This window comes from Notechis scutatus, chromosome 1, assembly GCF_049901735.1.
Source record: "Notechis scutatus isolate UNSWTSFEM ecotype Mainland chromosome 1, rNotScu1.2, whole genome shotgun sequence".
Lineage (NCBI taxonomy): Eukaryota > Metazoa > Chordata > Lepidosauria > Squamata > Elapidae > Notechis > Notechis scutatus.
This window is the reverse complement of record NC_142009.1, coordinates 26,577,462-26,590,976: the sequence shown is the minus strand read 5'-3', so window position 1 is coordinate 26,590,976 and position 13,515 is coordinate 26,577,462. Positions and strand designations below refer to the sequence as shown.

At 38.6% G+C, this 13,515-nt stretch overlaps 1 protein-coding gene across 1 annotated transcript in view; it reads left to right on the top strand.

Annotated features, from left to right (window-relative positions):
* Positions 1–13,515, top strand: part of DNMT3A (DNA methyltransferase 3 alpha) — a 131,608-nt gene that overhangs the window by 54,602 nt on the left and 63,491 nt on the right. Inside the window, exons 4-5 of the mRNA XM_026671559.2 lie at positions 4,595–4,853; positions 11,602–11,645. Of these exons, the coding sequence (XP_026527344.1) occupies positions 4,595–4,853; positions 11,602–11,645 (303 nt within the window). The remainder of the gene's footprint in view (positions 1–4,594; positions 4,854–11,601; positions 11,646–13,515) is intronic.

Below are 13,515 nucleotides of genomic sequence, written 5' to 3'. Positions count from 1 at the left end.
ATGTTTTAGTGCTCTTCTTAAATATCTCTAAGTCTGTATTCAAAAGGAGCCTATCAGCTGGCTGCTTTAGGATCTGGTTTCTGAATAGTGCTACTGTAGCACAGCTAGGCAGTTGTTGGGTGAGCTGTCTTTGAATCCACTCATGTACAACATAGCTCAGGGACTTGTAGAAAGCAGTTTAAGAGGGCTTTGAGAAAGAGCTCTTGAAAAGGGGTGAAATAGACATTGAGCCTAACTCCAATCTTTATAAGAATCCAAATGAAAGCATTCCTAAAAAATGATGTTCCAGCCTCTCCAATCAATGGATGCTCCCACCTCTGTGTGTAACTATTTCCACCACCGAACTGCATTTATAATTAGGAAGTTTTCTGTACTAGGCAGCAACAATCTGCCTTCGTCTTGTAATTGAAGATAATTATTCCACGTTCTGCACTCTGTACTAATATCCTTTATGATACTCTTTAAGGCACTTAAATGTGGTCATTTTCCACAGCAGATCTATCCTCGGTAATTGTTTCATAAGGCTAAGCATACTTGCTTCTAGAGATTTATAAAGTATTTTGTGCAAAATCCATTCCATTCATTAAATAGCTGGTTTTGGAAAGACCATGCTCAAACCAAAATGCTCATGTTTTCAATGCCTGAATCTACGTATGAAATGAAATGGGAGTATTTTGTCCTATTTGTCCTGGATATGAATCAGAATGTTTTTACTGGAATAGTGGAGATAATGAGAAACACTTAAAGACATTGTCAATACTCAGCGGGAAACAAGGAAGGTGCTTGGGTTATTAGTGGTGGCAACTCTGGTGTGAAAGGGAAGAGGGAAAATTGGGGAGAGGGCAATGGGATATATTATACTGGGAAGGAAAGTTGTTGGTAAAATTAGTGGCATGTGCAATAATGGGAGCTGCTGAGTGGAAGAAGACAAAATGCCCCCAAAAATTTCTCAAGGATTTTTTGTGTAAAAAAATCTGGAACAGAAGAACAAGTGTTCTTGATTTCATTTCTGTCAAACTCTCTCTGATTTTACTGATGCATCTAAAAATAATTATCAGGCTTCATATTAGGTAAGCATTTTTTCTCTTTGTTCTTCATACCCAAGCAGACTCAAGAAGGTTAGATAAGTAAATTAATTGCCAAAAACTAGAGAGTCATACATACAAGAGGTTCTCAGTCTAATTTAGCCTAAATGTATATGTTTCTGAATATATGTACATGTGCATGTATATACACGTTTGTCCCTTTGTCCGTTTTGATTCTGGCAATTACATGGAGGAATCCATGCAGTTTTCTTGGCAACTTTTGAGATTTGCTTCTTGGGTCTTTTCCCATTTTTTTGAGTCAGTGGAAGTGTGACTGTTCATTTACTAACCTTGAAACATTTTGCCATCTGGTCCGTTTCCGCCTTACCATGTCAACTTTCACATATCTTTTCAACCAGTTAAGAGTCTCTCATCCTATACCAATGCATTTTATTTCTTTTTTTCCTATTTGAATGACATTATATTTATTTCTGTTAAATTTCATTGTTATTTTCAGTCCCCCTCCCTGACTTAACGAATTTTTGAATTTTGTTTGTATTCAAGAGTATTACCTCTATCCTAGCCATATATGTGTAGTCTGCAGATTTGATAAATGTTCTCTCTACCTCTTTATTCAATATTAATGTGCATGTTGAAGATTACAAGTTTGAGGATCAAACACTATTGCACTCACCCTCATACTTCTCTCCAGTGTGATGAAAAATGATTCGGTCCCCTTTGAGTATGGTTTTCATGTCCACTGGGGAATCACCAAGTAGATACTTCATCCAGCTCATACTAATTTGCAGATCAGAAAGTCATGGAATATTTTGTGATATGCTTTGCTGAAATTAAAATACACTATCTCTACAGCATTCCCAGGCTCTCCTAAGGAAGTTATCTAATCAAGATTAATCTGGACAAATCCATGCTAACATTCTGTGTTCACCACATTGTTTTCAGGATACTAAAATCAAATTGTACTAGAATTTTCTTGGGTATTAAACTATCAATAGATGTTTCTTAATTGGATTTCTGTTAAGCACAAGTTGGATTTTGCTCTTCACGATTGTTAGGTGGGATGCATATCCTCTTTGAAAGGACTGAGTCAAAATAAAAATTGTAGTAGTTCTGCTTTATTACCAGTTAGCAGAAGAATATCTAAAGGAATGTCATATAAAGGAGAATGTTTTCTTCATTATCTTAGAGGATAAAACCAGAACCAAAGGATTGAAACTAATGCATAATAGATTATTAGCCCTCCTAGGTAAACCAGATAAGAACCATGACTGGATGAGCTAAATCTTCTTTGTAGTAAGGCTACATGAACAAAATATTGCAAAACTTGAAGGTACAAATTGTTATTGCTATTTTAACTGTCTAAACAGTTAGGACGAACCCTTCCCTGACCATTAAGCAATTGTGAGGTCCTTCCTCTCTTGCCTGATCATTCCCTGGGCCCTCAAAGTCATTCCATTACATAGATTCAGGTTATATATTAGGAAAAACTTCCTAACTATGAGACATGCCAACATTTGACACATGTCATGATATCTTCCCCTTCACTGGTGGTCTTCAAGCAGTGAATGGCTAGCCCTCTATCCCAAAATATTAAGCAGAGGGCTGGACTAGATGAATGTACCTTCTAATTCACAGAATCCTATTTAATTCCTATTAGCGATTAAGGCATCAGGCAAGAAACCAGGAGGCCATGAGTGTTACGTAATGGCAGGTTAGGCATGAAAGCTGGCTGGTGACTTTGGGCCAGTCACACACTCTCAGCCTGACTTGTTTCCTAGGGTTGTTGTTGTGGGAAAAATTGGTGGAGGAAGGAGCATTAACTGCATACCAATTTGAAATAAAGGTGGGATAAAATATTGCCATTTCTGCCAAGATTATCTAATGTATGTAGCCGTACATTCCTTCATCTCTGGAAGCCTTAGCAGTTACCTAGTGAATAGGAAGAAGCAAGAGAAGGCATCCAGGAAGGCATTGGGGCTGATGCGGAATGAGAGTATGCAAGTGACGCTTGTGCAAGACGGATTATGACTAGCAGAAAGAAAATGTGATTCTGAGATGATCTTAATTCACTTGGCCTCAGCAAAGATGATTGGGAGAAGAAGTCAGCCCATGGAGCTATTGCAGAAACAAGTGTCGTATAAGTGAGGAATCCCATTTGGCTCTTGACACCACCAAGCAACTATTTCAGTAAACATCAAACGGTTTATTTCCTCTAGTTTAGATTCAAAGGAAAACAAATTTAAGAGAAAGAAACAAATGGTTAGGGATAAAAGGACTTCTCAAAGCATCCTCTAAGAATAATACTTCTTAACATCTCCATTTCCTTTCTTTGTCCAATAGTCCTGTTCAGATAGAAAGCAATGCCTTTCGGTTAACAAGACACTGCTATATCTGCACCTTGCAAAATCCTGTTCCTCTCTTAATTACAATGGATCTAGATTGTATTCTTCCTGCCATAATAATGCAAGAAATACTTATTGTTTTTGCCCATTAAGGGCTTAAACTGGGCCCATTCAGTTTAAAGATTGTTGAGACCTCTTCTGATGATGCTTTTTGCAGTGTTTCCGAACCAAAGGTACTAAAAGAGGAAAAGTCTTAAGTTTTATCCATTGAATCATTAATTTCTGTATTAAATTAATGATTGAAATATGGGCATTCCTCTTCATTATTTTCTACTGTGATAAACAAACATAAATATCCATTTAAAAAAAAGATTTGGTAGTGCTTGCTGAAAAGAAATCTCTGCACAGGTGGCCCTCAACATACAACCAAATCCCCAAACAGACTGGAAGTTAGTGCAATTGACAAAGCATAGACATAACATAATCTAATCATCCAGCTTCATATTTGTAGCTCTGCTTTTCTGAGCTGTTTTCAAAAGGGAGCCCTATGCAAGACCTTAAAAGGGAAATTATCAATGCATAGGGCCAAGGCACCCACCTCTAATTACATAGGGTTGTAGGTAATTTATCAGTAAGATTTGATAAAAAGTGATTAAAAATTATTCTCTTTCTACATATTTTAACCCATGGGAAATCTTTATTCACCTCAGATGTAATTCAAAATACACCTTGTTTCCATTTATGAGTGCAAATTATTTATTGGCAGCACTTTACAGATTATTACAGTTTGCTTACATTTAATCCTTAATGTAATTGTCATATAAATATGCTGTCTCTTTTTCCTACATTTCTTTCCCTCAGTTCTCACAGTTAGCAGTAGTTTCTTTCTTATTCTCCTTACATTGGGTGAGTTGATTTGACAATTCAGGATACCATTCCATGCAATTAATGGTGGGAGTTTGGTCTGCAAAAGCATATGCTACAGTTTGTTACTCTTTGTGGTGCAAGAAGATTTGTTCTTGTTTAGATGTGAAGCAAATGTTTTCTCATTAGACGGCAGGACTTCCTTCACAGGTATCTGCCAGGGTTTGCCTTAGTTGGGATTTATAGAAGTTTGATGGCTTCTTTTGTCCTGTGGTCTTCTTCCAGATGTAGCTGTGAATGACTTCACGCCTTTTTTTCTTTCCTGCTTTTGTCCTTTTGCAGGTGGAGATCAGTGAAATCCCCAAAGACACAGCTTCAGCACCCAAGTGCCCCCCACCTACCCACAACACCAGCCCTATGGAGCAAGTGCCCAATGGAGATGCTGAGATGGGTGCTTCTGACAATTGCACTATCACCGACCTGAAGGGCAGGCAGCGAAGCGAAAACGAACCCAGTGGCCCGCCAGAAGGAGAGATGGGACGGGCCCTGGAAAATGGGCGCTGCACCCCCAAGGACAGTCCTGATCCCCCTGCTAGCGAAGGTGAACAGACAGTGTCACATCAGCCTCTTGTAGTCTAAGCAAGAAAGAGTTTAAGGTATCAAGGATAACTAAGGTACAGGTAGTCCTCATCTTACGACCACAATTGAGCCCCAAAATTGATGTTGCTAAGTGAGAAATTTGTTCGGTGAGTTTTGATCCATTTTACGACTTTTCTTGCCGCATTGGTTAAGTAAATCACTGCAGTTGTTAAATTAGCAACACGGTTGTAAAGCAAATTTGTTTTTTCCCATTGATTTTGCTTGTCAGAAGGTTGCAAAGGGGGGTCACAAGACCCAGGGACACGGCCACCATCATAAATGTGAGTTGGTAGCCAAGGATCTGAATTTCGATCACGTGTCCATGGGGATGCTGCAGCGGTCATGTGAAAAATGGTCATAAGTCACCTTTTCAGTGCTGTTATAACTTTGAATGGTCACTAAGGAAATTGTTGTAAGTCGAGGACTACCTGTATAGGATTGGTTAAGCTGTCACATCCTAGAAACTAAGTGAAAAGTGCAGAGGAGGTTTAGATGAGGCTACCTGTGGCAAAGAAAGAAATGAAATAGACCTGTAGTCGTGTAGAGTCCTTGGTGATCTCTGGCGTTGGTTGTTTGCGTGCAGAAGTTTCATTACCAGACTGGTGCACTGAAATATTACCTAGTCTGGTAAGAGAATTGCAGCAAGCAAACAGCCAACTTCAAAGACCACCAAGGACTTCACAGTTCAACCCCAAGCTACATATTTTCTCTTTTCTTGTAGATATGTCACAGGACTATAGCTTGATGATATGTCACATATCTTAAAGCTGTGGGGCATTTTTGTTATGTTTTGTATCTTTTTCAGTCAGTGGTCAAGGTTCTGCAATTTGCCCAAGAATTTTCCTGCTAGCAGTATTGACTGACAAGGTCTTGTGAAATCACCAAGAAGCCCCCAAAACAATTGTGCAGTTTTTTTTTTTTAAAAAAACTGTTGCTTTCTTTTTTAAAATAAGGTAATGAATGAACAGATCAACATATGTGTGAAGCTTTTAAAAAAGGATAAAGGAAGGCATGCAGTTGCCTTGAAGCAAGGAAAGGGCGGGAGTGATTCCTGAGCTAATGTCTGATGTGCAGATATTTACAGGTGTCATTCAAATTAGAAAGCCAGGTTTATCCTGTGCAAAAGAGATTAAATATGAATGCTTGAATTCCTTCTTGCTTAATTGTTCAGGCCAAAAAAGTAGGCTTGACTTAGACATTCTTATAGGAATGAAAGTGTTTTTCTCTTTGTCTATGATCTCTATTGAAATAAATTTTGATAGGACTTCTCTTTGTAGGATTGAATGAGAACCCCAACCCAATATTTCTCCTTCTGCTGATGGTGTGTCATCACTAATCCTAGAGCTTCTATTGTCCCAGCCAATAGGTGCTTTGAAAAATCCAGTGTTTTCCTTAGAGCATTTCTAGCAAAAGTTTGCAATCTAAGTTGCTTCTCTCCTTGATTAGTTTCCAATTGATTAGATTTGTTACAGAGAGGAACTTAGGAAGGATAAATTGGTGGTGGTGGATTGTTCTCTATCTATTCCATCTCTTCTTTTATATCTCTTAATAAACCCCAAATCTGTTCCTGAGGAGGCCAGCCTACTTTTTCTCAAGGTGAGGCTACCTGTCAGGAGTGGGCTAAACAAATCTTGTCTTCTTCTCTCCACTTTACTTCAAACTTTCTAAGAGAGTTTGCTTTGTCTTTCCAGTCCCGTTTTTATTGCCTCCCCATTCTCTTTTGGGTTAGCCTGCCCCACAGATCCAAGGGACGGCCTTTGTGGAGTGGATGAGAGCAGCGAATTCCATGTTCCCAGGGAGCTTACGTTTCCTGCTGGCAAGAGGCCTGTAGAGGGGAGGGGTCTTCTTGACTGCTGCCTTGCCAAGAGCATTTGTTGGGAAGGGGCCTCCTTCAGGCTGAGTCTTTGCCAAGTGCAAACTCTGAAAGCAGAGGATCGCAAAGGGGGAGAGTGCGAGTGGCAGGTCAGAACTACCCAGCAATCCCAGAATTGTTTTGGGGTGTGCCTCCAGAATGTCTTTGTCCCCTAGAGTATTGTGTTCTGGAAAGCCAGCCCCAGGCATCCCAATATTCAAAAAAAATGTGATAAGAAAAGGGAGGGGACTTTCAAAGGATGGTGGAGGAGAAAGGATGGGAGGCACCTTGATGGAATAAAGGATAGCTATTTGTAAATTGTGATATGTTGATGCTGTTGAGATACTTAAAGACAGGCCCAAGCTAAAGATGACCAAGGGCAGCGAGTGTATTGTATTTCAATAAGACTAAAATAAACTAATATCTAGTTTTAAAAATAAGAAAGGGTGAACAACAGTCTTTTATACACTCGAATATTTTACACATAGGAAAAATAATAAAGCAGGATCTGGGAGTTTGGTCAAGGCATTTTGCCAGTTGGCTTATTGGCTGCTTATATGTCATCTCAGCAGTGCTTGGCTTGGCTGAATTGCTTAGTCTCCAGAAACTCTAAGCTCTTGCTGCAATGTTGTCTGGCCTGATCTGAATAAAGTGAGATTCTCTATGCGGAGCTTGCTGGCCCAAAGGGGATAGACATGCCAAAGTTATGGTTATAGTGCAGCTTTATTAATTATTTAATTAAATAATTAAATAATTAATTATTATTATTTAATTATTTAGTGCAGTTTTTGCATTACTTTGAAAGTGAGACATCTTAAAGCAGAGTAAAATATAGTAAAATAATATTTAAAATGCAGATGCAATAATTCAAAACTCCAGCAAGCTCTTTATTTAAAACTTTAAAAAGAGGGAAGGGAACTCATCACAATCTCCAGTTAAAAGGATAATACTGAAGTGCCCTCAATTAAAAAGAAAGTGTAGCCCCCATAGCAAAGGAACAGAAAAGTATCTGATTCTGGAATGTTTAAAAATTCACATCTGGTGGACATCATTAATTTCCATCCAGACTTGATCTTGATTTCCAGATAATAAATCATAGAGTTGGAAGGAACCATTAAGTCATTACCATCCCCCTGTTTCACCTGCATCTTTTATGCAGTTTTGAATCAGCTATGTGTTTTGTTTGCTGAATTGCTTTTTCCTCCCTTTCTGCAGTCCCTCAAGTCCACTTTTCATTCTATCCCTTACTCCCCATAGCCAAAATAGCATATTGGATGCTGTGGTACTTTGATATAAACCTGCAAGGAGGTGAGTTCGCATAAGAAAAAGATAAATGCTCTTATAGCAAGGGGTGAACAAAAGAAGCCGCAGGACAAAGGAGACAGAATGGTGCTCTTTCCTCTTCCCCTCCCCATGTTAGATCCTATTTGCCAGCTTGCACAAGCCTCAAACCCGATTTACCTGCTGGGCTTTTCCTGAGTGCTCACCTGCATTTCTCCAAGTCTTCCCAGAGGCTCCCCAGCAGGTAAAGGGAGCTGTGTTTCCTAGCTCTTCAGCTGTCTAGAATGAACGTTTTTACTGACTTTTACTGACTTCATTTGTTTACTCAAATTATACTTTATATTTTTGCATAGCAAACATTCAATTATTTTTTAGTTAAAAAAAGCTAAATAATTTTAGGAATTGTAAACTATGGAAATTGCTATCATGAACCCTAACATCAATTAACAATGAATATTTTGGTGGAAGAGGTGCATCTTTATGGATTATTTTGAATTTGGAGAACGCATTCAGCGTCCTGCATCACTGCAGGAAAAGATTCTCTGTGAAAGGGCGTCTCCCTATAAGGCACAGGTATCAAACTCGATCATGTCACGTGATGTTTTTTGCCTTTGCGGAGCCGGCGTGGGTATGGCCTGCGCGTGACATATCCAGCCCACGGGCTGCCAATTTGACAGGTCTGCCCTAAGAGTCAGACGGTTTCATGACTTACAAATAGCAATAGCACTTAGACTTATATGCGGCTTCCTAGTGCTTTACAGCCCTCTCTAAGCAGTTTTCAGAGCCAGCATATTGCCCCCAACAGTTTGGGTCCTCATTTTACCGACCTCAGAAGGATGGAAGGCTAAGTCAACCTTGAGCTGGTCAGGATCGAAATACGGCAGAGCTAGCCTGCAAGACTGCATTTTAACCACTGCACCACCAGTCAAATCCTTTTGACTGATGCCAGAACAAAGAGAGATGATGGCATCAAAGTCAGAAAAGGTGTGACCTGGATGCTTCTATTATTCATGATTAAATAGTTTCTTCAACAGAATGGGTTCTATACTTGGTTGATTTAGGAGGATTAATTTTGGGATGTTTCAGTGATTTATAAAGAAAATGAAAGGAAACTTAGCTTCCTTCCTTAACCTTCCTTTCAGTCCTTAGTTCCCCTCATTTTTAACTGACATAGGCAGTGGCTATAAAAGGGATCACAACCTTTTATTTAGCAACCATTCGAAATTACAACTGTTGTAACAGCCTGTTGTGGGATGACAATTACTCTTACAGTTTCTAACCACATCATTGATTGACCTTTTCAGCCCCCTTTTTCTCTTTTCCTTCTGCCCACCTGGTGGCTTTTCAAAATGCCTACAAGGTTTTTGTTTTATAGTTTTCATTGCCTATTTTAGTTGCTACGATCTACTTAATTGCAACTTTATTATTACTATTTTCTTTCTTTCTTTTTAAATCTATATACTACCCAACAAGTCTCATCAAGTGATGGAACCCAGATTATCTTGTTTGGGCTGAAAAATTAAATAGGCTTGGACCTCTGTAGTATTTGGATAGGCGAACCTCGGGATATCACAGTTGTAGGCTAAAATATAGAGTAAAAGAAAAAAAAACCCAAAACAGCAATGGCAGTCCCCTTTCATACTGTTGCCAAGGAAACAAATCATTAGGATTTAAGAAGACTTTACCTTGACTTTATTGCCCAATGACTAATATTGCAAATTACCGTATTCTCATAATGTAATACAATAAAGCTTGCATTAAACTAATGAATAGAATAGAATTCTTTATTGGCCAAGTGTGATTGGACACACAAGGAATTTGTCTTGGTGCAAATGCTCTCAGTGTACATAAAAGAAAAGATACATTCATCAAGAGTCAAGAATCATAAGGTACAGCACTTAATGATAGTCATAGGGTACAATAAGCAATCAAATCATACTAGGAAACAGTCAATATAAATCGTCAGGGTACAGCGACAAAGTTACGGTCATACAGTCACAAGTGGGAGGGGATGAGTGATAACTCTATTGTAGAATGAAAGCTCACAACCTGGAAAAATATAAAAGGAACAGGGTCAGGTTTCAACATAAAAAGACTTGAAAACTTGTGGGACAGAAAATCTTCAATGAGGCTGGAGACAATCAAGTGGGAATGTCTTCTGGAGAAGACATTCCATAGCAGGAGCATAGCTACTGAAACAGCATCCTAGTTTTCCAGGATTTTCTAGGAAGAGGAGAGTGGAGAGGTGGAAGGACAAAGGAAAGCAGTATATGTAGAAAAGAATTATCAATATCTTTCTAATTCCAAAAATATGAATCTAGCTTAGCATTCTATACCCAATAGACAAGAATGGGGATTTTTTTCTTAATTGTCTTGCATAGTTTGTTTTCCATAGTATCCTTAATTGTTCCAATATCAATTTATATTTCTGCAAGTATGAAGAAACGTTATATTTTCCCTGGAATATTATGCACAGTACTTAAGGTTCACTTGTTAACACACATATAACTGGGACAGGTTCAGCATACAAATCAAGGCTGTTCTCAAAGCCCCACAAACTCAGAAGGCCCTGTTTCTTCCTTGCTGTGGTCATATAAACTATTCACACAGTAACATTTTTAAACTGGGTAGTAACTGAGCTTGGCTCTGTTTCATACTAGCTGGCCATCATCTTACATTATCCCAGACTCTTTATGCTTGAGAAACAGAAACTGACAATCAGGCTATCGGGAAATTTATCATCAAATTTTCCATAAAAGAACCAGCTTAATGTAGTTAAGTTGCTGGACTAGGACCTTGGTAACTGGGAGTTCTAGTTGTTTCTTCAACATGAAAGTTGGCTGGGTGACTTTGTCTAGTTCAGAGGTTGGCAATCTTAAACACTCTAAGAGCCACAAAGGTCCTAACTGGAAGTCCCCTGTTCAATTCTGGAGCCAACTGGAAGTCCAGTTTCCCCACCATAGAGTCTCCTCCTAGCACGGCGTCCTTTTTCCTCTACCTGTCCGAAAGCCCTATCAATTGTGGAGCTGACTGGTGACAGGGAGCCACAGCAGAGGGACGAAAGAGCCACATGTGGCTGACCCTTGGTCTAATTGCTTAGATTCTAAGAGACAGGAGAATTATGTGCATCACATTGAGTGGTAAAAAAAATAAAGATGGGATATAAATCTAATAATAAATGCAAATAAAAGTTGAACTTTCAAGAAGAAACATTTTAATGCAGCTTGCTGAGATCTTTGCTAAATGGATGTTTTGAGTATATGTGATATGAGAATCTTGGCCAAAGAGAATGGTTGTGTAGACTACAGTACATGCAGTATTGTATTTCAGTGTTAACTCTAAAACTCTGCATTACTTATTCTCTACTTCACTCACCAATAATTGGGGAAACAGTGCCTCTGATGCTCAAAGGAGTTTAATAGAGCAGGTAGTTCCATATTATTTATCATGTGATACAGCCAAGAGACCCTGTGTTGGAGGTAAAGTGCTCTAAGTACATTTGATCCCAATAGAAACCATATGTTTGGCTTTTTGTAAGGCCCCATACTAATTCTAACCTCTCTTTCTGTTTATTTAGGCAAAGAGGACAAGGAAGAAAACCACTACTCCCTAAAAATGGAGGCAAGTATTGTGTGAGAATTTCATTGGTTGAGAGAGTAATGTTACTTCTATTCCCAAAGCAGCAGTTGTTTTATGGGAAAATAAATCAGAAATTGAATTGCACATTTATACAATAGTTATAGAAATTAGCATTCTTTAAATATGTCTGCCCTTAGTGGACATAGATCATATAATGACCCCAGGAGCTCAATTTTGTAGTGTGCTGGTTCCAGTCGCCTTCTAAATTCAGTGAAGGCCGGTAAGCTGGGCTCTTCCTGTAAGACATTCTGTTTGTTGAAGGTTAAACCATTTATTTATTTTTATTTATTTTGATTTGTCAATCGCTTACAAGATAATAGGTATAAGTATGGTATAGATATGAATACATGAAATGGGTACATATAAGAAAAATAAAAGAAACAATAGGACAGGGACGGTAGGCACATTGGTGCGCTTATGCACACCCCCTACAGACCTCTTAGTAAAGGGGGGTGAGGTCAATAGTAGACAGTCTAAGGTTATAGTTTTTGGGGTTTGGGGAAGAAACCACAGAGTCAGGTAGAGTATTCCAGACACTGACCACTCTGTTGCTGAAGTCGTATTTCATGCAATCAAGTTTGGTGCAGTTAACCTTGAATTTGTATCTATTGTGTGCTCTTGTGTTGTTATGGTTGAAGCTGAAGTATTCATTGACAGGCAAGTCGTTGCAATGTATGATTTTATATACCATACTTAGATCAGACCGAAGACAGTGTAATTCAAGGTTTTCTAGGTCTAGAATTTCAAGTCTGGTGGCATAAGATATTCTACAACGAGTAGAGGAGTGGAGAACTCTTCTTGTGAAATATTTCTGGACTTTCTCAACTGTGCTAATATCAGATACATAATGTGGGTTCCAGACTGATGAGCTGTATTCAAGTATTGGTCTAGCAAATATTTTGTATGCTCTAGTTAGTAGTGTGATATTACCAGAGAAAAAGTTACGTAGGATTAGGTTAACAACTCTTAATGCCTTTTTGGCTATGTAGTTACAGTGGGCTCTAGCACTTAGATCATTAGAGATGAGTCTTCCAAGGTCCTTTACAGAGCTTGGATCATCAACAAAGTCTTGACTATTCAGCTTGTATTTTATTTTCTGATTTATTTTTTTTGCCAATATGTAGGACAGAGCATTTATTTGTTGAGATTTGAAGTTGCCATTTGTTTGACCATTCTGATACATAGTCAAGATCTTTTTGAAGGGTAGCAGTATTGTCTGTGTTATTGAACAGCTTTACATCATCAGCGAAAAGAACGCAGTTGCTCTTAATATGATCACAGAGGTCATTTATGTAGAGTATGAAGAGAGTTGGTCCTAGAACACTGCCTTGGGGGACACTACTATTGACAGGTACAGAATTTGATAGGACACTCCCAATTTTGACCATTTGTTGTCTGTTTGACAGGAATGCTTCTATCCAGTTATGCAGTTGTCCAGAGATACCATAAGATTTTAGTTTTAGGAGTAGTTTGTCATGTACCACTGAATCAAAGGCTTTATAGAAGTCTATGTAGATTGCGTCTATTGTTTTGCCCTGATCGAGTTGTGTAGTCCATATGTTTTTGCAGTGTAAGAATTGCAGATTTCTGAAACCAAATTGTTTATTAGAGAGTAGGTTGTTTGTCTCTAAGTGAAGGATAATGGCTTGGTTAATAATTGATTCCATGACTTTACTTTGACGCAGTATAAGGAGATTGATCTGTAATTTTCAACTAGGCTGGGGTCTCCCTTTTTGAAGATGGGGATGACTGTGGCTTGTGACCATAGTTTTGGCAAGGAGCTGGTCCTGAAAGATTTTTCAAAGATTATGCTTAGAGGTTCGGCTATGGCAGTGGATAGCTTTTTAAAGAA